Here is a 26,735-nt window from a genome sequence, read left to right as displayed (position 1 = left end):
ACTTTTGCAGAAGCAAATTCAAAAATCCTATTACGATCAAGGTCCCAGAGGTTTACCACTTTTGAATTCTAAACCTAATGTTTGAATTTTAATGGCATAAGCAATGCAGGACACTATTCTGTGTGGTCCATAAAGTAGCTCCCCGCTCATGTGGAATGCTGATGGCAAAAGTCATTTTAATGGCATCCATGGTTTATCCCTTCCATTGGGACAAGGATGAGAGAAGAAAAGGAGATTCTTAATGAAGAGCCTTCAGGAAGGATTATGGAAGCCACTGGGGAAATCATAAATTGACCTCATGACTACAGAGGTACATATTGTTAATGCAGATGAAGAATGAAGTCACCCTGTGCAAATCAGCAAAAATGTGCAGTGCTCCAGAGGGACTCGCTGAACAATGCTGACGATATCTGTGAAGGATGCATAGATAATGTAACACTCTTGTTTTAAGAATTGGTCCAAGAATATGGATTTGATGGTTATATTGACTAGTCAGCTTCAGTTTCTCTTTTATCAATACAGGAAAAAGCATAGACAATATTGTAATAAACTGAGGCAGAATTCTGAATATAAGATATGTAACTCTGGTGGTTTTATATTATTGTTGAAGGTGGTTAAATATTTTCACTATACTAAACAAAGCAAACAGATAACTGTTTAACGTGACTTGGACTTACTTCACAGACCAGTGATGACTGACCTTTTTTGGATCACATGCCAAAAGCGGGGGGGTGCGCAGAGGGGTTGTGTGCAAGTGTACCCACACCCATAATGTTATGCACACGAGCCAATGTGCATGCGTGCATGACCCCTGCACATGCATGCATGACCCCTGCACATGCGTGCATGACCCCTGCACATGCACGCACGACTCTCACCAGGGCCTGCATGCATGGCCAGCATTCTGCCCCACTTTAGGCATGCTTTTTTTGACCTCCCCAGGCTCCAGACGCTTTCTAGGAGCCTGGGGAGGGTGAAACAGTCTCCCCTCCCCCCTCCCCTCTCCCCCCCATGGAGGCTTCAGGAGCTTCCCTAAAACCTCTGGAGAGTGAAAAACCGGCCCTACGGGCCACCCAGAAGTTCAGGAATGGTGAGGGTGAAAAAGCCCTCCGGAGCCTTCAGGGAAGCCTCCTGAAGGCTCCAGAGGGCAAAAAACGGCCCTACGAGCAAACCGGAAGTCCATTCCTGAAGTTCCGGTTTGCCTGTAGGACTGGTTTTTCATGGAAAAGGAAGCCTCTGGAGGGTGAAAAACGGCCTAAAAAACAGTGCATGTGCACTGGAGCTATCCGGGCAACACCTCGCGTACCCTAATAAATGACTCCGCATGCCACCTGTGGCACACATGCCATAGGTTTGCCATCATGGTCATAGGCCATCTATGAGGAATTTTCTATACAATTTTTCTATTCAAGTTTGTTCTATTCAAGATATTATCTATCAAGCATGTTTTAATATGGTGGAAGAATGTAAAAAATACATAGCTGGCAATCAGAATCAAAATGAATGCTAAATGTTTCTCTTAGTGTGTCACTTAATTCTGTATAACAGGAATATCCAACATCTGTATTCTACTTGTTTTCCCCCTGCAGGTTGAATTGATTTCTGCGAAAGAGGACAAGGATTATTTTTAAAATGTACTTTTCCATGAAGTACTCTGCAAAGTAAGGTAAATGGTCCCCTGCACATGTGTGCTAGTCATTTCTGCCTCTAGGGGGCAGTGCTCATCTCTGTTTTTAAGCCAAAGAGCCAGCACTGTCTAAAGACGTCTCCATGGTCATGTGGCTGGCATGACTAAACACCAAAGGCACATGGAGCACTGTTACCTTCCCACCAACATGGTCCCTATTTTTCTGCTTGCATTTTTTACCTGTTTTCGAACTGCTAGGTTGACAGAAGCTGGGGCAAGTAATGGGAGCTCACTCCATTACACGGCGCTAGGGACTCAGTTTGCTTTGCTTTCTGCGCTAGGAGACTCAGCAAGCTCACCTGAGATATGAACGGTGATAACGCCAGAGTTGTTCTTTTACAGATACAGCCTATTTGTTCATTTAATTTGAGCTCCTAGCTTACCTTTTGGGTATAAGTTGACCCCTTCTTCTTTGTAGCAGCCCCTCAAATATTGGAATACTGCCTGGAAGTCATCTTTTCCATTGGGCCTTCAGGCCTGCCACATATAATGCTGTGGGAAAATGGGAGGGGGGGTTATATGGAGTATGGGAGATATATAGTCATAGCAACATCTCAGAGAGTCAAGGACATCTTGCCCTGCACCTGGAGGGGTATGACTGGGAAGCATCGCCAGTTGGGACGGTGCATGATAGGGCCATGTGACGGACATGGACGGGGGCTTGAACTTTCATTTGGGTGGGGAAAACCTGGAAGCTTTCAGATTTGGATTTTCCCAGATGTGCCATTATGACATCCCTAATAAAGTGGAACTTTAAGGAACTTCAGAGTCTTATTTTGTTGGGGGTGTTACTTGGAAACCTGACAGCTATCATGTCATCCCTAGTTCTTCTTTTCTCTAGACTGGCCATACCCAATTCCTGCAATTGTGATCTCCAATTTCTGCTTCCTTCCTACCATTCCTTTTATATTCTCCCCTGAAATTCTCTTCCTCAGATGATTTAAAGCTACTAAATGCTACTATCATGTTGTTATGGGACCTGAACTCCTGAACTCCGTTGCTCTTAGGTAGATTTTCAAATGGTTCTTTGAAAAATCATTTGAAAATTATTCCAGCTATTTAAAAACAGGGTGGCTTCCAGCTGAGAAAGGCTAGATTCTGCTAACTTCAAATATGTTTAATCTTCTTGAGCCAAAGGCTGATGTTATAGCAAGGTGTGGGTGGGACAGGGAGGAATCAAAACCCAAGGGAAAATATGTGTTGCTTCTCCCTTGCTATATATGACCTTCAACAGCTCAGCCATAACAGCAGCCTGAAAACAGATATACTGGGGCTTTTGACTTTCATCAGCCTCAAGATTGACAGCCATTGTACAAATTTGATTCAATCACTCTGATATCTGGCTTAAGCTGACTTTGCCATCAGGCACCTTGTAGGCTACAGGACTAACATTGGCACAAGAATCAATATTATTTTCCATTTTTCCCTTAAATTAGTTGATTTTATGAATAGGGGAAAGAGGAAAATTGGCTTCTGATGTGTGTGCATCTTACACACACACACACACACACACACACACACACACACACACACGGAAAAGGTTCCCCTCACACATATGCATGTGGCCGGCATGACTAAACGCCAAAGGTGCACGGAACACTGTTATCTTCCCACCAAAGGTGTACCTATTTTTCCTACTTGCATATACATACATACATACATACATACATACATACATACATACATACATACATACATAATATATGTGCATACACACACACACACACACACACACAGAGAGAGAGAGAGAGAGAGAGAGAGAGAGAGAGAGAGAGAGAGAGAGAGAGAGAGAGAGAGAGAGAGAGAGAAACAAAATCCCCTTTTTCTTTTACACTCAGAGGTGGTAAGGTGTTAAATATCTAAAAGACATCTTATTTCTCAGGAAACTGTAATATATAATCCAAGCTGTCCAGGGAGAGAACACTGAGAAGGAAAAAATAGGTGAGCAGATGTGTTTTTTTCAATAAACATGTATATAATTGCAATGCTAGAGTTATTTTGTGTGCTTCACACCCAGGCATGTTTATAACCAAAGACAGAACTAAAATAAAGCAACAATTATACTCTAAGGAACAAAGTACATTTTTATTTATTTTATTTTATTTTATTGAAAATTTATATGCCGCCCTTTTCCCTGAGGGGACTCAGGGCGGCTTACAACAGTGAAGGGAAGGAAGTGCAAGACAAGACTTAAAAAAAAAGGAATCGTGATTAAAAGAAAATTGCTCGTAAAAACACAACATTCACTCAACATTCGGGCGGGGTGAGAGTAATCCTATCCCCAGGCCTGACGGGATAGCCAGTTCTTAACGGCTGTGCGGAAGGCCTGGACTGTGGTGAGGGTACGGATCTCCACGGGGAGGTTGTTCCATAATGTCGGAGCAGCAACTGAGAAGGCTCTCCTCCGCGTAGTCGCCAGTCGGCACTGACTGGCGGATGGAATTCGGAGGAGGCCTACTCTGTGCGATCTGATGGGACGCAGGGAGGTGATTGGCAGGAGGCGGTCTCTCAAATAGTCAGATCCACTACCATGGAGCGCTTTATAGGTGGTAAGTAAAACCTTGAAGTGCACCCGACGATCAACAGGTAGCCAGCGCAGCTCACGGAGGATTGGTGTTATACGGGCGAACCGTGGTGCGCCCATGATCACTCGCGCGGCCGCGTTCTGGACTAGCTGAAGTCGCCGGATGCTCCTCAAGGGCAGCCCCATGTAGAGCACATTGCAGTATTCCAGCCTAGAGATCACAAGGGCTCGAGTGACTGTTGTGAGAGCCTCCCGGTTCAGGTAGGGCCGCAACTGGCGCACCAGGCGAACCTGGGCAAATGCCCCCCTGGTCACAGCCGACAAGTGGTGGTCAAAACTCAGCTGTGGATCCACATCTTGAACATCACCTAAATCTCTGGCATATAGAAAAATAAATAAATGAAGGAGTAGAAGCTGAAGTATAAGGGGATAATGGGAGGGGTTTTTTTAAAAAAAAAATTCTGGGGTAGATTTCAGGATTTGGAATCCATACAAACCAGGGTGTGGACCTTGTACTAGGTTCAGCTTTCCCACCAGATAGTCATATAATATCAGTAGAAAGACAATCGTTTATCAGTTTTGGCTGTTACATGCAAGTATATCACTCCGAAACCCACTCAGGTGAGATGGACAGTGTAGAAATTTGACAAATAGATTAATAAAAAATAAATAAATTCACCCCTACCTGGAGAAGCTCTGGAGACATGAATGCTGGTAGCTCAAATTGGATTATTATAATATATTCTTCATTGAATGGTCCTTGAGGACAGTTTTGCTTAAAGGATGGCACCATAGCTGGAGACTGGTATCACTTGAAGGTTTCTACTTAATCCCAGAGGATTCCTTCAATTTGTTCAAGGTGTTTGCCCAGCAAATTCGTATTCAATTTAGCACCAAGCTATTTACAAGACCACCAATTTCAAAAGTATGCATCCAGGGATGGGATTGAAAAATTTTAGCAACCGGTTGTCAGCCCTCAGGCTGCCATCCAGGGGGAACCTGTCCATCACCATGCCCGCTCGGCCATGCTTACATGCCACTAACGCTGCCACGTTGATGTTGCCTCTCTGATGTCAATTGAGCCTGTAGCTGCATGTGGCTCTTCTACTTGGGTGCAACTGCCTACTCTGATGTAACTCTTTTGCTTGGATGCAGCTAACCAGGAAAGAAGCTATGATGACCCTGAACGGGGGTGTGCCTGAGGGTGTGGGTCATGGTGATTGGTGATGGTGTGTGGGTGTCATCTGGGTGGAGCTGGGTGGGTTAATGGTATACTGTATATATATGGGTGATAGTGTTAATTTGGTTAGAACTGACTTGGATTTGATTACCTTTGTATCATTGTCACTTAGTGCTGGTTATCACATAGTTTCTTAGATAGAGATAAAAGTTTTTCACCAAACAAACTGAATCTCTGTTTGTATGCAACGTGAACGCCGGAACGTGACACCGGTTTTCTGTGCAGTTGCTGGGTGGGCGTGAATAGGGGGAACAGCGTACTCAGGTCATTTTTGCCCTCCCCAGACTCCTGCCTCTGGGAGGGTGAAAACATCCGCCCCTGGACTCCGGATGCCCTTTACGGCCCATTTATGGACTTCCCGAACTTCTGGGAGGCCATTTTTCAGCCTCCCAGAGCCTTCGCGTGGGCCCTGCACTTACCTGGCATGGTGAACAGTAGAGACTCCTGGGAGGGGTGGGTGAGAGGGGCCAGCCAGTTGTTCCAACTACCGGTTTGGCAAACCGGATGCACTATTACCATCTGTTCTCCCAAGCCGGTCTGAACCGCCTGAATCCACCCCTTTATGCATCCACTCTCCGCTAGTCATTCCAAAAATGACTTTTGTTGGTACAATCATAGCTAAACTTAACACGAGTGCCTAATTTGGCTTTTTCTCATTGAGCACTCGAACTATGGAAGAAATGCTACTAGACCTGAACTAAGGTTTAGCAAGAGACTAAACGATGCATTCACTAGGGCTTTTATATATAGTTTTGTATTTTAACAATTATTTTGTTTTTTTTTTATGCTAGTGATTATATTTGTTAAATTTAATTGCATCCTGATGATTTTTAAAATTCTGTTTTTGCCTGATGCCTTTAGATCTGCTAGAAGCCTAGACAGCATATGCATTTTCTTAAGTAAATGTATAAATTCATTGCTGGTGCTTGTAGGGGAAAATAATTCTAATCTGTGTGTATATCTATATTACTACAGAGTGCAAGTGACAACAGTTATTTGGCAAAGCGCTGCAAACTTCATTATAATGTCAACTAAAGAGTAAGACATCCACGCACACCTGGTAGGGTTCAATGACTTCAAAAGGAGTGAAGGAATAAGCAGCCTGCTCACAGGCGTATTTTCTTCTTCTTAGTGTGCTGTTGTGCCTTTAAGGCTCAGGTATACTGTGACATTTTGGGAATTGGGAATTACATTTTTGTCAAAAAAAGAAAAGAAAAAACAGCCTGCATGGAGACAACTCCCAGGCTGATCCTGGCAAACAGTGCAGAAAAACTGTATTTTCTTCCTGAGGCAGGAAGACACACCCAAACTTCCTGCCAGAGTCACTTTCTGAGCTTTCAGGTCTACGAATGAGCCACACCTTTGGGGAGATGTCTGTTTGCCTGCCAGGAAAGATCAGTCAGCCAATATGTTAACTGTGAGAGCATATTTTGGTTCCCCTGGGGCTTCCCTCTCTCCCTCTCCCTCTTTCTCTTCCCCTCTGCTGAACCTAAATAGCACTTCCAGTGAAAAGCACTTCTTAATTGACCTATCGTTGAACCAAATGGATAAAACACGTTTCTTAGAATTCCTGTCTTCGTGCATTGCAGTAGGTCGTCTGTGGAGCATTCTCTATAGAGAGAGCAAACCTCTAGTGGCCTTATAGTTGGGAATCTGAATTAGGAGTGGGGAGGCTCAAGTTCAAATTTTGATTTAGCCACGATGCTCCTGGGTGGCTCTGAACAAGGACCATCTCTCCACTCTGCCTACCTCATAGGATTGTTGCAATGATAAAATAAAGAGAGAACCCATGCCTTGAGTTCTGACAGGATATAACTAGGATACATGAATGAATGAGGCTGCCTAAGATATCATCTTGCAATACATCTCCCTTGTCTAAGTTATTGCCCATTTATAATGCGAAGAACAAAAGTGGAAGCAGCTTGTAATGCTTACATAAATCATACTTAACCACCATTCAGACATCTATGGAGATTCTCAGTCATCCAGGTCATGGTTGTCCCAAAGCTGCTTTTTTTTTCAGGAAGCACCTGGACTTTCTGGTTTTTCTTTGAAGACATTTCGCTTCTCATCCAAGAAGCTTCTTCCGCTCTGACTGGATGGTGGGGAATAGAAGGATTTATACTCTTTGCAGACAGCTGGTCATTTGCATTCCTTTAGTGGGTCATTAAGGTCACCTGGAGGTTTAATAAGGTCACCTCAATGGTGCAAATGGGTATGGAGCCTTCTTGGAAGTTCTGAAAGGATTGTGTTGTAGACTGGAGATAGATGATGCCGTATCCCTCCCCCTCTGTTGAGAGAGGGGTGTTCAATTTTGACACAGATGGCCTGCTTGCCCCCTCTTTCAAACCATCCATAAAGAGGCCATCTATGTCAAAACTTGAACAGCCCCTCGCTCAACAGAGGGGGAGGGATATGACATCACCTCTCTCCAATCAACAATACAGTCCTTTCAGCAGTTTCGAGAAGGCTCCACACCAATTTGCACCACTCAGGTGACCCTGAGGACAGATAAACCCCCAGGTGACCTTAATGATCTGCTAAAAGAATGCAAATGGCCAGCTGTCTGCAAGGAGTATAAATCCTTCCATTCCCCACCATCCAGTCAGAGATAAGAAGCTTCTTGGATGAGAAGCAAAACGTCTTCAAAGAAAAACCTGAAAGTCCATTTGCCTCTTGAAAAAAAACACCTTGGGGACAACAATTCAAACGTTTCACTTTTTCAGTGGTTAATCCTGCAACACAGTGGCTGCAAATCCCTTTCTCTTCTGTGCTTCTCACCATTCTCACAGCACCTCCAAATAGATCCTTTGGAGCCCATGGAGACACCACATCTTTAAAACAGCTGCTGCACTTTATCTAGGAAAAGATATACACTAGCTGGATAAAGCCTTTGAAACAGGTGAATATTCATGATCCAGCAGCACATTTTTTTGGAATCCAATCCATGGCACAGCCTAGCTCTGCTCAATAAATGAACCACAAGAAAGTGATAAGACATGTTTGCTGATAAATCAAAGGGTTGTTATATGTCATGGCATCACTTGTCAAATGTGCTATTTCAGGGCATCTCATATCTCCAGCTCCGTTGGGAACTGACAGACTGTAGTCTAAATCTCGCCTGACCTTCTGACCCATTCTGCTCGAACCTTTGGACTAAAAATTCTTCCTCTTGTTGATGATCCTCACTCTAAGTTGTCATTTCAAGAGAAAGGTGAGAGCCAGAAAAAGCTGTTTTCACTGATTTTGTTCTCGTCTTAGTTTCCCCCGACAGGAAACGAACGGGAGGTGTGATTCACAGAATCTGCTGCTAGAGGTCACAGCTTTGGATATGGCTCAGCTTCAACAAGTAAGTTATTAAAAGGCCAAATTCTCATTCCCAAGATCTAATAGATCCCTTCATCATCATCTAATAACAACAGTTCTTGGGAAAAGCAGGGAAGGTTGCAAATGGTGACCACGGGGCACTTTAACTGGTCATGAACATTAATTGCCCAAGCAATTTAATTGGTGGCTGAGATAGCCAGAACTCTGAGGACTGGTCATAACCACATTTGGCAACCATTGTAACTTTGAATGGTTGCCGAATGAGCAGTTTGTAGGCCAGGGATTACGTGTGCATGCTTACATTTTTTAAAAGTCTTTTCGATTCAACCTAAACCAGTGATGGTGAACCTATTCGGCACCAAGAGCCGAAAAGTTAACACGGAAATGTCACACGCGTGCGCACACGCTTATTAAGGCCGTGTTCCAGAAAAGTCAAACTCCCGGGTTCTTGCACCCATGCATGCCTGATGATCAGCTGGCCAGCCCATATGTGCAGGCCGGTTTTTGGCACTGCTGCATATGCGAAGGGATTGCGCTCCGGAAAAGCTGAACTTCCGGATTTTGGCATGCATACACACCTGACAATCATCAGTGCACACAAAGGACAGCTGATCGTTGCACTCGCATGTGTGTCATAAACCTGGAAGACAAACAGGCAACATGGCTTCATGTGCCACTTTGGGCACGCATGCCATAGGTTTGCCATCACAGACCTATACCTTCACTTCCATGAATGCATGTATCAACTCTATTCCACAATAACAAACTACCTTCATTCATACCGCTTGCAAATTTCTCCCTTTGTCTCATTTTCAAACATGCAACATATTGTTCTGCATTTTAATTTAATTTAACGTAATAGAAATTATGGATTGATTGATTCGTGGCTTTAGTCGATCAAGGATGATCGACTAAATGATGCTTTTTAAGACAACAGGGAAAGTGTAGAATAAGTCACCCATACGACTTGCAGTGTTCCTATTACTATAATGGTAATAAGACAACACTAATCAGTTTAAACACCTTTTGATCGATATATCCCAAGCACAGCTAAAATGCTAGATTGCAGCAATTTTATAAAATTGCTCTTGGTTTAATAAATGCATTTTGTCTATGACTTTGGGGTGCCTATTTCAGCAATGTAGCAATACAGCTCCAGTTCCTTTTTCAGGTGCCCCTCGTAAAGATCTTACGCAGGGTGACTTGAGCTGACTCATAACGCCGTGAGGGTCAAACTAATACATTACATTCTGTTACCTGTTTAACATTTCCCAGTCTCCTTTGTGACTTCAGTCTTAATTTTCAGCTGACAGACTGCAACAAACAGATTTGGTTAGTTTACTTTTGATATTATACAGCTGTCTCAAGCACAAATGTCAGCAAAACCTGTTCTTTGGTCAGTAATCCACAGCATAAAGCTGCAAAAAAGGGAATTATATCCTCTGGCTTCAGACACTGTTAACAATCTTAAAATGTCAGAGGGCCCCCTACTGCTTAATAATATAGAACTTGCACAGCGTTCAAGTGGAGAATATGGGAAGAAAAGTGATCCAAGTCCTGAATGCCTGTACAGGTAGTCCTCAACCTACAACAGTTCACTTAAAGTTACAACGGCACTGAAAAAAAGGTACTTATGAGTCACGACCATTTTTCACACTTATGACCGTTGCAGCATCCCCATGGTCATATGGTTTACATTCAGATGCTTGGCAACTGATTCACATTTACGACAGCTGCAGAGTCCTGGGGAAGCCAAATTCACTTAACAACAGTGTAACTAATTTAACAACTGCAGTGATTCACTTAACAAACGTGGCAAGAAAAGTTGTAAAATGGGGCAAAATTTACTTAACAAACTTCTCCGTTAGCAACATATATTTTGGGCTCAGTTGTGGTCGTAAGTTAAGATCAGGATGGCTCTCTAGTATTCAGGGTTTGGTTCACTTTTTATGAATGCAGTTAAAATACATTTCTCCAGTAAATGGGATGAGAGGCCTATGAGCATATCAGTTAGGAAATCACTGTTATTTTTCAGGTTTGCATGGACTTAAAAACTGTACTTAACTAACTGTTTTGTATAATTGGGCTAGTTTTTGAATAAACAAAATATCTTATTAAAGCCAAGGACTGCTAATTTAGAATAACCAACATGCGTTAAAATGTCTGAATAATAAGCAATATATAATGCACACATATTTTATAACAGTTACGAACATAAGAACATAAAAGCAATAGAAGATTTCCAATGGCTTTTGAGATAGCTCTGTGTCACTTTTAGTAACAAGGCTTCACATTATCTGATAATGTGCTGCTGCACAGATTTGTTTTATCTGAAAGCTGAAGCCGGCCTCTTGGCCAAATAAAAAGGTGAGCAGGAATTCATGTGGCTGACCTAGAAATATTGTTAATTAATAACACAAGAGGTTTGGTTCACAGTATGCAATATATCACAGGTACAAGTAGTTCTGGAGTGATAACTGTAATGGAGCCTACAATGATTTTTGTTAAGTGGTCAACATGTACTGAGATCCAATTTTATGACTTTCTTTGCAGCAGTCATTAAGCAAACATGACAGTCATAAAGTGAATATGAAGATAAGATTTATATTGAATGTAGGAGAGAAAACACTTATGATTTCAGTAGTGTAGGCAGTGGTGAGATGAATTAAGGGGGAAAATTGAATTATTTCAAAGCCATAGAAAATATTTTATTATGTGGGCACAATGAATACCTACCCTGTAAATAGGGGACCTAAGAAAGAGTCAGAACAAATCACTTCTGTATTTCTACACTAGCTGGCACAAACCAATTAAAAATTTCTTCCACACTATCTACTCTATCTCCAGTCATCAGCAAAGAGAAAATGTAATTATAAAAAAATAGAAAAAAAGTCAAATATTGATTTTTTAAAAAAATAAGTTTACTCATTCATGAAGCTCATATATTGTATTAATGATGTGATTTTGGCTAAGTGTGTGGTATAACCCAATTATTGTGGTTGACTCATTTTGGCTGAGTGTAATGTGAGAAACAAATGTGACACAATCAACAAACCACGTTTTAAAAGATTTTTGCACAGTGGTTTGTGTGTTCTTATGCATTGTATCACCAAAAAAACAACAACTATGTTTTACTGAACCATTAGCCTAATTTGAAAAAACTGTTCCAATTGGATTTCATGAATTCTGTCATTCAAAGCTGAGAAAATTCTTGATTAAGCTTCATATTGCACTTTCCCTGCCCCCACTTGTTTTAATGTCCTCAGTGGAGTGAGCATGATTTACACAACAACCCAGAACCCCAAAAATAAAAGTCAGCAAATCATAGGCGTAGCATAAATGACAAAGTCATTTTTTTTCAGAGGTATTTCACGAGAAGAGTACTCCATTCCTCTACTCACAATAAAATTCCCTATACCAACAGGCCTGAAATTTTGGGCTTGGACAATCTGGAATTGCGTCACCTGTGGTTCGATATAAGCATAGTACACAAAATTGTCTGCTAGAACATCTTGCCTGTCAATGACTTCTTCAGCTTGAACCACAATAATACACAGGCAGATCAATCGATGCAAACTCAAGATAAACCACTTCAAATCCGATTGCAGAAAATACAACTTCAGCAACAGAGTGGCCAATGTCTGGGATGCTCTACCTGACTCCATTGTTACAGCCTCAGCCCCCGCACAGCATCAGTCTCAAACTGTCTACCGTGGACCTCACCCCATTCTTAAGAGGTCCGTAAAAGGAGCATGCATAAGCGCACCAGTGTGCCTACCATCCAGGGGTAGGTTTCGAAATTTTTTAGAACCTCTTCTGTAGGTGTGGCCTGCTTTGCGGGAGTGACTTGCCGGCCATGTGACCAGGTGGGAATGGTTTGCCAGCCATGTGACTGGGTGGGCATGGCCAACTTGTAAAATGTTGTGAAACTCACTTAACAACGCTCTTGCTTAGCAACCAAAATGTTGGCTCAGAAACTCTGGCATTTGAAGCACGCAAGTCTTAAAGCTGTCAAGTTACAAGACCCTTGCACCCTTAACCCTTTAGAAAAAAACCCCAGGGGTGTTCAAACTTGACAGCTTTAAGACTTGTGGACTTCAACTCCCAGAATTCCTCCTCTTGCTCTTCATCTTGATGATGTGCAGACGGGCAGGGGGAGGGAGCTGGAACCGGTTATAAACAGCACTGTAGATTTATGGAACCTCTTCTATAGAAGATGTTAGAACTGGCAGGAACCTACCCCTGCTACCATTCCTGTTTTACTGTCCCCATTTATCTGCATTTACTTCCTTTGTTCATGTTTATGTTCATACCTATACTTGTTATCCTGTACATGTTTGACAAACAAACAAACAAACAAACAAACAAACAAACAAACAAACGTAGTCAAAGGAAGGCCCACCAGCCAATCAGTTGGCCACCTCAATACAGCCCTAGACTAATAGTCTGTAGAGCAGGGCTGTCAAATGTCTGGGCCACGGGCCAGATGCGTCACATGCTGGCCACGCCCATGCCCGGTTTAGAGAAGGGGAAAAAAAGTCCCGATACATCATGTGATGCCGCCGTGACAACGTGAGTTTGAGACTCCTGCTGTAGAGATTCTCAGTCACCCAGATCATGGTTGTCCTAAAGGTGCTTTTTCAGGATGCAACTGGACTTTCTTGTTTTTTCTTTTGAAGACATTTTGCTTTTCATCCAAGAAGTTTCTTCAACTCTGACAGGATTACCAACTGTCTGCAAGGAATCTAAATCCTTCCATTCCGTACTATCCTGTCAGAACTGAAGAAGCTTCTTCAATGGGAAGTGAAATGTCTTCAAAGGAAAAAACAAGAAAGCCCAGTTGCCTCCTGAAAAAGCACCTTAGGGACAGCCCTAGACTTTTATTTGGAAGTTTCAGAATTCCTGCACGTGGCAGACAGTAACACCGCAATAAACTTCTGGACTTTCCCTTACGTAGGCACAGGCCATTGCCAAACTTCTGTCAGTCCTTTTCTTGACTGAAGAATAGCTGGCTTGCCCACCTTTGCAAACAAGGAACAGCTGGATGTGCCTTTCATACAAATAATCACTTTACAATTTATAGCTATTCTCAGACTTGAAGGATGTAGGAATAAAATCTGCTGTTTGGATTGCCCTGCAGCTTCCCAGATTGTATAAAGTTAGACAGCCTTCATGCAGTTACTCCTATAAGTAATTTACCTTTACAGACCACAGTGAGGTCTATGACCGCATTGCCTGTCTGTACTTTCACTCTGTAGCTCAAAGCCAACAAGAGCAAATAGAGAATTAAAAAATAGAAAATATTAGTTTTTCCTCTACAGATATCTAGCTATATTTGCACAAAACATTTAGTGATTTTTAAAAATTCTACAGAGTTAGGCAAACCAGTGGTGGGTTTCAAAAAAAAGTCGAACCTACTCTGTGGGTGTGGCTTCCTTTGTGGGAGTGGTTTGCTGGCCATGTGACCTGGTGGAAGTGGCTTGCTGGCCATGTGTTTTCTTTCTTTCTTTCTTTCTCTCTTTCTCTTTTTCCTTCCTTTTGTCTCTCTGTCCCTTTTTCCTTTTTTCATCTCTCTCTCACTTTTTCTTTCTTTTTTTCTTTTTTTATTTCTTTCTTTCGTCCTTTCTTTCTCTTTCTCTCTCTCTGTGTGAGTGTGAGTGTGTGTGTGTGTGCGTGTGTGTGTGTGTGAGTGGTCAAACAATTTTGGAACCTCTTCTGTAGGTGTGGCCTGCTTTCCGGGTCCACTGGTGGAACCTCTTCTAACCGGTTCAGTAGATTTGACGAACCGGTTCTACCGAATAGGTGCGAACTGGTAGGAACCCACCTCTGAGGCAAACCTAACTTACATGGTTAAAGGTAAAGGTGCCTCTTGCACATATGTGCTAGTCGTTCCCAACTCTAGGGGGCAGTGCTCATCTCCGTTTCAAGGCCGAAGAGCCAGCACTGTCTGAAGATGCCTCCATGGCCATGTGGCCTGTACGACTAAACGCTGAAGGCACACGGAACACTGTACCAAGGGTGGTTCCTATTTTTCTACTTGCATTTTTACACACTTTCAAACTGCTAGGTTAGCAGAACCTGGGACAAGTAACGGGAGTTCACTCCGTGGCGCTAGGGATTCAAACCACCGAACTGCTGACTTTTCTGATCGACAAGCTCACTTAAAACCATTGCAGCCTCCCCGTGTTCATGTGATCAAAATTCTGATGCTTGGCAACTGACTCACATTTATGACCATTGCATCCTGGGGTCATGTGATCCCCCTTTGCGCCATTCTGTCAAGCAAAGTCAATAGGGAAGCCAGATTCACTTAACAGCTGTGTTACTAAACAACGGCAGTGATTCACTCGATATCTGGGGTAAGAAAGGTCATACAATGGGACAAAATGCACTTTACAGAAGACTCACGTAGCAACCAAAGTTTTCAGCTCAATTGTGGTCGTAAAATGAGGACTATCTGTAAATCTAACTTTGGCCTGTTACCCAAATACTCTTATTTCAACTTGAAGTAAGTTACACTGTGTTAGTGAAATTTATAAAACAACCAATAGCTATTTTACTTGTTTGATGTGAATGACACAAAGACAATCAAGGCATAGTTATAGCTGTTTTGGGAGTTACAAAGATACTATTATGTTGTTGGTGTTCTAAATTATCCTGTTCCTACAGGACCATAAATCTTTATGACAAAGGATAGTTCTTTATTGCGGAAAGCTGCTTTTAGATTTCAAAAACTCATTTTTGTCCTTTATTTTGGTCATTTAATTTAATGCACAGTCTTTCTTATTCATGGGAAAAATATGGAAATGAAATTGTCTTTTTAACATAAATTTACATATGTACCGGTAGTTAATGTTAGATATTTTCATTCCGATAAGATTTGGGGGGGGGGGGGGTTTGCTCTGGAATTGTAAAACAAAGTTATCAACATAGGAATTAAATTGTTTATTCTCTTTCAGATTTGCCCTTTCCAGTCCATCCTCCCCCCACCCAAGAAATATGCTCACCATACTATAGAGGAACCTGAAAATTGACTTAGGATGTACTGATAGGTAGTACTCTATTGGTGGAGTTTTTAGAGGGGCATGGAAGATTGGATGTCTTCATGCTGAGTAGATCAACTGCTAAATGAAGAAAAAGAGGTATCCTCTAGCTCAGAGGTGGTATTCAGCAGATTCTGACCAGTTCTGGAGAACCGGTAGTGGAAATTTTGAGTAGTTCAGAGAACTGGTAACTACCACCTCTGACTGGCCCCGCCCTATCTATTCTCTGCCTCCTGAGTCCCAGCTGATAGGGAGGAAATGGGGATTTTGCAGTAACCTTCCCCTGGAGTGGGGAGGGAATGGAGATTTGACAGTATTCTTCCCCTGCCACGCCCACCAAGCCATGCCCACCAAGTCACACCCACAGACCAGTAGTAAAGAGTTGCATCCCACTACTGCTCTATCTATAATAGAGGAACAGACATCTCAAATCCTGATTGCAGTATTATGTGGTCCAAAAACATTTTACCCTTTTTCTCACAAAACATTTATTCCACTGAAGCCACTCACTCAGCTAAATCATCTTAGTGGCAGTTTTGGTATAGGTACAGCCAGACTAAATGGGATTTAAAGTCACATTTTGGGGTCATAGAAATCCACTAGCCTATTGACCTGACTTAGCAGCTGAAGTCCATCAGGGTTTAGGATGGAGTCATGTGTTTGGCTGCTCTATGCCTACAGCTGTTTCTTGGAGGACCAGAGTGCAACACAAAGCAATTGGATTTTCATGTTCCTCAAACATGGTTGAAGTTAGCTTAGTTTAACCACAACCGGGCTTGTTTGGGACTAAGCTGTAATGCCAATAGAGTCTGTTGATTGGGTCAATTGATCTTTTTGGTGTTTTCACAGCATGAGGTGATCCAATTTAATGTGGGGATGGGGCTAAAATGTTACTTTAACACAATTCTGTCTGTTTAACCACTGAATTATAGCTTTCCTCTATTCTCTGATTTTTGTGCATCTGCTCCCTTGACAACAGTCTTGTGTAACTTGTGCAGTGTGGCTCTCCAAACAGAATGTGAATTTGTCCTTCAATTGTTTCAAGCAGATTGCTATTCTAAGTTTTAGTATGTTGAATATATTTTCTGAATCATTTTCTTGATCGTTCCTGCAATCTCATGGTTCACACCAGTGACGTGCGGTGAGGTTTATGGCTGGTGAGGCAGTCTTTTCCCCCGACATCCCACTGGATCTCTGGATGGACCCCATCGCTCAGTGAAATACAGCAGCTTCTTTGGTGGCAGACTAGAATGGGTGGCTCCTATCCAGGAGCTGAATGGAACAGCTGCCAGATGTGCTTAGGGGTGTAGCTTGAGAGATGCCCAAATTGGTTTGGTAGTCTATTTGCTGGATTCTATGGGAGCTGTTTAGATGAAAGATGTGCACCCTTCACCTACAAGACAAGTATCCTAACTGTCTTACAATGCATTGCTGTGGGGCCTAGCTTGGACTGCTCACCGGATGGCTGGAGGCAGAGAAGAAGTGAGCTGTTGCTGGGAAAAGGGTAGATCTGGTTCATTCCTATGTTTTTGTATCTTGCTCTTATTTTCACACGTGTCCCGGCGCGCCTTTCCACCATAGAGCGAAACAAGTCCCGCTGTATGGCCGCGGTATGGCGGCATGCACTTTAAAGTGCCGGCGCGCCTTTTCGCCATAGAGCGAAACACATGCCACTGTATGGCCGTGGCACAACAGCGGGACATGTTTCACTCTATGGTGGAAAGGCGCGCCGGCACTTTAAAGTGCATGTCGTTGTGCTGCGGCCATACAGCGGGACATGTTTCGCTCTTTAAAGTGCATGCCGCCGCACCGCGGCAATACAGCAGGACATGTTTTGCTCTATGACAGAAAGGCGCACCGAAACTTTAAAGTGCATGCCCCTGCGCCGTGGCCATACAGCGGGATGTGTTTCGCTCTATGGCAGAAAGGCATGCTGGCATGGCTTTAAAAAATAAAAACTAAAGTGCCAGCCGGTGCGCCAGCAGAGGCGGGTAAAACACACACACACACACAAACACAGAAATTACTTATAATAATACAAATTACAATTACTTACAAATTACAATAATTTTGAATTCCTCCCCCCTCCCTCCGACCCACATACCTTTTCCAGCTGTGTCACAGACAGGACTCTCCTCTTGTCTGCCATGATGAAAATGTAAAAAATGTAAACAGCAAAAGGCAAAAGCTGCTGAAGCCAGGCTGGGCTAGTTGCTGCTAGAGTCACCATGTGGATGACTCTGCTTAACTGTTTAAAAAAAGCCTCTAAAAAAAGTGCTCTCTGCAGGAGGTGGCGAGAGAACCACATGCCTCCTTTGCATAAGGAATTTTTCGCCTTTTAACCCTTGCTTAACTCTGCTCAAGTGATCATAAAGATAGACTAAAGGAGGCACATGGTTCTCTCGCCTCCTCCTGCAGTTAAGCACTAAACAGAGTCATCCGCTGTGACTCTGGCAGCAACTACCTCAGCCTTTTTCCTTTTAAATTTTTTTTCATGATGACAGTGGGAGGCCCTGCCTCCCCTGACTGCACATCACTGGTTCACACACTCTCATTCTATTTACGGGTAAGTGGCAGAATTAAATAGGAAAAATTACAGCACTTGGACCAACTCCTGAGTCAACAAGGTGTCCGCCCGAGTGTCAAATCCATCGTACCATCTGGCACATCATTCATTAAAACCAGATCTAATAGTGGAGGCACTGAACCAGGTCATGGATGTCTCTGTGGTTGCCGGTTATTGAATGCAGGAGACATGGGACATCAAAATCTCCATGTACAGACAGCCCGATTGCGTCACCATCTGCAGTTGGGCCACCGTTTTCCCTTCCATTTTGGTGTACCACCTCCCCATTGTCATCTCAAATCGGGGACTGTTTTACGAACCATGAGGCGCCGAGCTACAAACTTTGGGCTTGAACCGAAGAGAGATTATGGATTTATCCATCCTTACCATCACTCAAATGTTACGACATTTATATGCGTGGAACAAGGAAAAGTTGATACTGGACCTTGGTGGACATGTGATTAATGATCCGCCATTAAGCAGCAACTCCACTAGTGCAACCATCTATTAGCAATTCGCCCCTCTAATAATTCATGTAACTTAAGTCTCGATTAGTGTAGTTAACAAATCCCATGAAATGGTTGCATTATTTGAATTTGCACTATGATATTTCTATGGAAAATGCGATAAAAGGTTCCAGCTTGACAGAAAAATATTTTTATTTATTTGATTCCTTCAAGTCAGTGTTGATTCTTAGAGACTTCCTGGACAATTAAATAAACTTTGGGTTGTATTAAAGGCGATCTGGTATCAATGTACAATTGGTACTAAAATGAGTATTTCATTATTCAAATTTGCAGTAATTTGCAACCTATCTGTATTTGTATCTGGCTTTTATTATTTTTACAAATAACTTGAAGTGGCGAGCATATCGTACACACTTCCCTCCTCCTTTGTCCCCCAACAACCACCCTGTCAGTTGAGTTGGGATGAGCGAGAGTGACTAGCTCAAGATCATCCAGCTAGTTTTCATGGCTAAAATTTGGGTTTCAATGTCCAGGTTTCTAGTCTGATGCCTTAAAAAGTAGACTACTGTATCTTCCTCTTTCAAAATATTAGGCATATTCAAAAAAACTCAGTGGTGTAAGAGTCAGACATTAAGTATATACTTTTACAGTCAGCAAATAAGTTGTAGACGTCAGAAGCCCAAGGTGTAGACTAGAGTTCCCCAACCTTTCTGGGTTGGCGGCCCGTAGTGCCACCACAGCACTCCTGGTAATGCTAGCATGAGTGTGGGGGGGAATGTATGCACGTGTACTGGCCAGCCATTCACATTACTTCACATTTTATGATCCCATCACTTAACAATGGCAGTCCTGGCCCCAATTGCTGTCTTAACCAAAAGACTTCTTATAGTCAGGGATGGGCTGCTACTGCTAACGTTACGGCTGTTTCAGAGAACTCCAAATCCCACCCCTGGCTGGACCCACCCAGCCCCGCCCACCCTACCCCACCCCTCCCAGGAGTCTCCACACGGCCCATTTTGGATGCAAGGTAAGTGCAGGGCCCACGCGGAGGCTTAGGGAGGGGGAAAAATGGGCCTCCCAGAAGCTCCAGAATAGCAATAGCAATAGCAGTTAGACTTATATACTGCTTCATAGGGCTTTCAGCCCTCTCTAAGCGGTTTACAGAGTCAGCATATTGCCCCCAACAACAATCTGGGTCCTCATTTTACCCACCTCGGAAGGATGGAAGGCTGAGTCAACCCTGAGCCGGTGAGATTTGAACAGCCGAACTGCAGAAGACCTCTGGAGCCTGGGGGAGGCAGTTTTTGCCCTCCCAGAGGCTCAAGGAAAGACTCCAGAGCCTGGGGAAGGCGAAAACATCCCCACACCATGGTGCAGGAGGCCAATTAAGCCATCCCCACCAAGGCCATGCCCAACCAGCAACTGGGCAGAGAACCCATTGCTGAAATTAGATACTTATAGTATCTTGAATAGAAAACTGCAGCTATCTGGTATTACTAAACATAAATATTAATGAAGAAAATGCAAACATAACCATTGTGGCTTGTCAATCAGCATTTTTATTTGAAAGAGCAACACTGTTCATGGTATAGTTTATACATGAAAAGCAAAAGGACTGCCTTCGTTTCACATGGTCCAATACTGAAGTGGCACATCTGAAGCAGCACAAGGTTTATATACAGATTTATATAGAGAAACAGAATTCTGGGTAATTCAAATGAAACAACAATAAACCAGCTAGACAACATTTTACACCCCAACTGGAGGAAGTGGCACATAAATGCATAGAGGACAGCATGGAGAGAAAAATAATTGAAATGTGTTTGTGTATGTAACTATGTGTCACTATAATTCCTAAGCACACATACACACAAAAATCTGTTATTATTTAGTCCTCACTGAGGGCAGAATATACACAAATGATGTTCAAAGAACACAAGGTAGATGAAAATAAAACTACATGGTGTACGTTGCTTATTATTATTAGTAAATATATAAAGGGCTCATGACGTTTTAAAATTATACTTCTTATGCCTAGATTTTACACAAAGTAAAAGGAGTTGAATGTTGTTTTTAAAATGTTTTCTCCAAGTATGATTGTGACTTCTGCTGGCATTGTGCTTTTAATATTTAAGTTTTCTAAGCAAGCACATAGGCTAACCTCCAAAGTTAATCTTTCCTGCTTTAACTTTTGGATGCTATTAAAAAGCCTTTAAGTAACCTGGATATTGAACAGCTCTTGAATTAACAATCTAAAATGGGGCTGGCAGACTAAAAAGTTTAGTATTATTATTATTATTTTAACTAGAACCCCAGATTCACCAACCAGAGCCAGGTAAGAGCTAAATACATTTAGATTTTTTTTAAAAAGAACAACAAGGAGCCTCTGAGCACACTAAGCAAAAGAATTTGTTCTGAGCACTAGCAGTCGGTAGGACCCTTTCGCTTTAAAATGACAGCTGGGTACCCTTAATTCTCCTCACGTCAGCAATTTTAGGCAGAATTTTGCTATTGTTGTTGCTAGTGTTAAACAATTGTGAATTAAAACACAATTGTCCACACATACAAAATCTACTAATAGATTCCTTAGATACCTTCTGCCACACCTGGAATATAGCAAATACAGCGCAGTGGGTGGCTGATGTGTCCCCGCTGTTTGGATAGGGAAAGATGGAATATCCAAGGACGTGGTTTCCCCCCCTTCCTCTTCTTTGTAGAAAGAGAAGAAAATAATGATAGAATGTCAATATGCTTTATCTTACCCAATCACTCAGCTGCTTTCTTTCCATAATACTAAGACCTGCACCATTAATTGCCACATCCTCTCATCCCAACAGTGCATAGACATCTCTGTAGTAACCTGGACATCCCACGTGTCCGGCCTTAAGAAAATATCACACATCACTACTCTGCAGCAGGGTGACACAAAAAATCAAATATTATCCGTGGGGCCAATGCAGTTTACAGTTGTGATGTGGAATAAGCAGCCATTTCATTTATTGATTTTCTTAATTTTTTTCAAAAGCAGTGGTATCAACAAATTACTTTTTTTAAAATATTATTATTTAGGAGAAACAGTAATTTTGACAGAATGGATGGGCTACCCTAATGAGGCAAAGGAACAAGAATTTCCACATAATTGATGGGGAAGAAGCCAGACTGCCCATGAATCATGCCTTCGTACCAGTTATCATCAATCTGGTTAGTGAGGGTGATGACATCGCCTTCTTTAAAACCGAGCTCTCCTTCATTTTCAGGGTCAAAGTCATACAGAGCTCGACAACACGGCTGATCCATAGCCACACCACCTGCGTGGAAAGAAAAAAAGATAAAAGAGAGAAACGTGGGGCTTACTAAAGGCAATTATAAGACCCAGCACTGCATACTGAACAGGCAATAAATACAACAGAAAACAGACTCATTGTGATACCTATGATTATGGAAGGTTAAATGCCTGGTTTATGCTTACATCAGCACCAGAGGAAGACTTCATTCTTCCAGTTATTTTATGAATCTAGATTTAGATTTAGATTTTACTTTATTTGTATGCTGCCCTTTTCCCTGGGGGGACTCAGGGCGGCTCACAATTCAAGGGAAGGGAGGAATAGACAGGTTACAAACATGAAGACAATACACCGTTAAAAAGCACAACAGTCATACCATTCGAGTGGGGTTGAAGTCTTTAGCCCCAGGCCTGTCGGAACAGCCAGGTTTTAAGGGCTATGCGGTGGTGAGGGTACGAATCTCCATGGGGAGTTCGTTCCAGAGGGTCGGAGCAGCCACCGAGAAGGCTCTCCTCCGGGTAGTTGCCAGTCGACATTGGTCGGCTGATGGAATTCGGAGGAGGCCTAATCTATGGGATCTTATTGGTCTAGTGGAGGTAATTGGCAGTAGGCGGTCTCTCAAGTACCCAGATCCAATACCATGAAGGGCTTTGTAGGTGACAACTAGCACCTTGAAGCGCACCCGGAGATCAATAGGCAGCCAGTGCAGCTCACGGAGGATAGGTGTTACGTGGGTGAATCTCTTATTAAAATAACATTAAGCCCTGAATATATGCTGGCTATTTTTTTTAAAAAAAACTTACTTTTTGAACTGGTTTACACCTCACTTTGTTGTAAATTATTACCATACTTACCTTAAAATGATATATTTTATATTATGTTATATTATTATTACATTAGGTAAAGGTAAACGTTCCCCTCACACATATGTGCTAGTCGTTCCCAACTCTAGGGGGTGGTGCTCATCTCCGTTTCAAAGCCGAAGAGCCAGCGCTGTCCGAAGACGTCTTTGTGGTCATGTGGCTGGCATAACTAAACGCCAAAGGCACATGGAACACTGTTACCTCCCCACCAAAGGTGGTCCGTATTTACTTGCATTTTTACATGCTTTCGAACTGCTAGGTTTGCAGAAGCTGGGACACGTAACGTAACGGAATTTCACTCCATTACATGGCGCTAGGGATTCGAACCGCCGAACTGCTGACATTCTGAACGACAAGCTCAGCATCTTAGCCACTGAGTTACCGCGTCTCTATGATTATGAATGTTAAATGCCTGGTTTATGCTTACATCAGCACCAGAGGAAGACTTCATTCTTCCAGTTATTTTATGAAGCTCTTATTAAAATAATTTTAAACCCTGAATATATGCTGGCTATTTTAAAAAAGCTTACTTTTTGAACTGGTTTATATCTCACTTTGTTGTAAATTATTACAATACTTACCTTAAAATGATATATTTTAGATTATGTTATATTATCCTTACATTACATTATGTTATAAAAATATTATTAAAAGAACATCACAATACCGGTCTATGATTTAGCAGCTAACTGTATTCTCTCAGTCCTTGTGGATCATAATGCTATTTGTATTCCTTTACAAATAATTGGATGGAATTGAAAATGATATGCCACTACAGCAAATGCTATTTGTGCAATAATGAAATGTTACCAGTGACTAATAGCCACCCAGATGTTAAAATTTTATAACCTTTTACAGAGTATGATTTTTATTAATAGAAAAACTTCCTTGGAATTAAAGTTAACTCCTTCTGAAATTCTTGAGATGCAACTGAATCCATCTTAATTCTCTTTTCTTATCTCCATTTGGCCAGTAATATCATCTCAATATTAACTAGCACAATCTTGCTTAGCTTTTTGATATCGGTCAAGGACCTGCCACCTAGATGGCTTTCCTTTGATAAAAGACATTCTATGAAAGGAAGGAACAACAGAAATTGATGTCTGTATAACTGATCATCTATCCTCAGATGGTTTTGTGAATCTCGTGAATCTTATCTAATATTTCAAAATCATTTAATCCCGCCCCAGCATCTCAAGGATCCCAGGATCAGAGGCTTGCCTCCAGAGAGAGGAAGAATTCTGTTCTGACCCAAGTCACACTGGCAAGGCAGAAGTTAAGTAGAGTCCATTTATTGCACACTTAATTCAGCGCCAAACGACCCACCAATGGTGCCGGTGAAATTCCACCCCATTCCTGTTTTCCCTGAGTCTGAATTTCCTGGTGCCATGAACTAAGTCCTAGCCGACTCATGAGGCAAAGAGGGAAATAACAATACCCACAAGTACCAAGTCCACAACATAGGTCCAGAGTTCCAAAAACCAAAGCACGGTCCAACTGTCCAAAATTAGAGACCCAAGTCCAGAGTCCACAACCAAAGAGTGAAGAAACACAGTCCAAGTGTCACTAGGAAGTATTCACAAAAGCTGGAAAAGTGCACATCAAAGCAAACATACACCTTCCCCTGGTGTCTGGTTAAATCACCCTTCCCCAGGTGTTCCTTGTGAGGAGGGACAGGATTGCTTCCTCGTGAGCAGCCTCACTGACCTTCTCTATCCTCCCCACACTGTGCTCTTCTCATCCATGGTTCGGGTATGGGAGGCAGCTGTTCTTTGTCAGAGGTGGTCTGGAGCCTGTCATCTCCACTGGCCCTCTGTAGCTGATCTGCTCCTAACAAGCAGCTCCCCATCCGGTTGGCTCTGCTGGTAGGTGGGTCCCTACCGTTTCAGCCGAACCAGTAGTGGCTTGGTGGCTTGGGTTGCTGGAATGGCAGCGACTGAGGCCTGCCACGCTCCCAAACCGGTTCCCCTTGTTTTTGTTTTTGAGTTCTGCGCATGCACAGATCAATTTTAATTGCACTACACATGAGCGAACCAGCAGTAGTGCCTGCCAGAACCCACCCCTGCTCTGTCCCCCTTCCCCTAATTGCCAGATGGCTTTGGGAGTGCCTTGTCCTCATCCCCCGGACTCTCCACTCATTCAGACGAGACCGTGCCATCCCTGTCAGATGGTTTCAGTTCCAACTTCTGCTCCTCTGAACCGGGATCCAATGAAGCTATGACAATTACAGAAATTTTCTTTTACATTTCTTTTTCATCTCCTCTTTTCTCATTCTTACCTGAAGGCCTAGGAGTGGTAGCATTAGAGAGCCCTCCATTGTGCTGATTATTGTCACTTAATTCCAGGGTCATACGGGGCTTCGGCTGATATTCTCTTCTGGCCTGAACCGATGTTTCTTTTATTCTGTTAGAAAATGAGCAGTTACTAATTTGAACTAATCCAATTCTAATCCACTAAGACTAATCAAGGAAAACATTTTTTCTTGCATTTTCATAATTAGCAAGTCTACAAGCAAGCCATTAAGTATACCTCTACTACAGTACATCGTGTAAAACTTTGCCTGATTATCAAACACAGTCATCTTCATTCTTTTGGCCCTAAAATTAACGTCATAATGATCTGCCACAAAAAAAGAATGCATAAATTGTACAAACATTTGATTCACATTCAAGATTCTCCTGGACACCTTGACAGAGGACAAGTTTAGTTTAGGCTTCTATTTTGAACTATCTTTTCACCAGGTTGATATATACCTTGAATTTGATACAAATGCCAGTGCCATACATTCAATTTATTTCAATGGGTATGGAAGATGATCTTACAGGCTCTCCTTAACAATGAAGAATGAATGAATACATCATTGAGGTATTATACTATGGTATGTATTATAAGCTGGGACCGGGAGTGGTGCGGTGGCCTAGAGGTGGAACTCTTGCCTCACAGTCAGGAGGCTGTGAGTTTGATCCTAGGTAGAGGCATATATTTCTCTCTCTGGGCACGTTGAGATTATATCTGCTGCATATAACTCCACATTGACAACAGCAAGGGCATCCAGCCAGTAAACACTCAGCTCCATTCACTCCACCCCGCAAAGGATTATGGGGTCATTAAAAGACGATGATTGTAAGCTGGGACTGGAGTTGACTGTGGCTGCTTGTTAAGACCATTACGTGCTGGAAAACCAGGTCATAAACCTTTCCAATATAGAATCAGGTTGGACTTTATTTTCAGCCCTACAAATGTATTTATCTCCCAACTATTCAGAAAGCCAGTATCTGAGTTACAAAGGTTCTCAGTAATACTTTTTTATTTGTACTGTTCAGCTGATTCACTGCTTAAGGGAACCTTAGGCGACACTTTGGCTACCTTAGTTGTAAAATAACACAGATAGTTACATTTTAAGATATCCCAGCTATTCCTGACTGCAATTCCTTCAGTTTTCATATTCTTTGACAATGGGATTTTCCCATGAATTTTACTGTGGTCCTTAAAAATAAAAGCTGTCATGCTCTCTTTCCTTAGAAAACCTATACGAATTTATCACTAACATCAAATTTTGTCCCTGACTCCAAGGAGAGCTAAACCTAACACTACTTTCATTTTAATTGTCAATGAGATTATCTCATGTATTTTACTGTGATCAAAAAAACAAGTCTGAACGAAAATCTGTCCCATTCTCTTTCCTTAGAGAACATTTAAGAATCTATCCCTAACATCAGTTTAACTATAACCCT

At 42.3% G+C, this 26,735-nt stretch overlaps 1 protein-coding gene across 3 annotated transcripts in view; it reads right to left on the bottom strand.

Annotated features, from left to right (window-relative positions):
* Positions 1–20,390: 20,390 nt before the first annotated feature.
* Positions 20,391–26,735, bottom strand: part of SH3GL2 (SH3 domain containing GRB2 like 2, endophilin A1) — a 113,690-nt gene continuing 107,345 nt past the window's right edge. For 2 of the 3 annotated variants that reach the window (XM_087716107.1, XM_087716109.1), the window contains exons 8-9: positions 25,280–25,404; positions 20,391–22,162 (exon numbers count right to left, since the gene is read on the bottom strand). In XM_087716107.1, coding sequence (XP_087572233.1) covers positions 21,960–22,162; positions 25,280–25,404 — 328 coding nt within the window. In that variant the 3' untranslated portion in view covers positions 20,391–21,959. The remainder of the gene's footprint in view (positions 22,163–25,279; positions 25,405–26,735) is intronic. The other variant, XM_087716108.1, reaches the window with a different exon arrangement.

The sequence above is a fragment of the Thamnophis sirtalis genome, unplaced genomic scaffold (genome assembly GCF_051295495.1).
Source record: "Thamnophis sirtalis isolate CommonGarterSnake01/CBP01778 unplaced genomic scaffold, rThaSir2_p1.2 scaffold_5, whole genome shotgun sequence".
NCBI lineage: Eukaryota > Metazoa > Chordata > Lepidosauria > Squamata > Natricidae > Thamnophis > Thamnophis sirtalis.
Note: the sequence above shows the minus strand (reverse complement) of the source record. Positions and strands in the feature narration are given on the sequence as shown.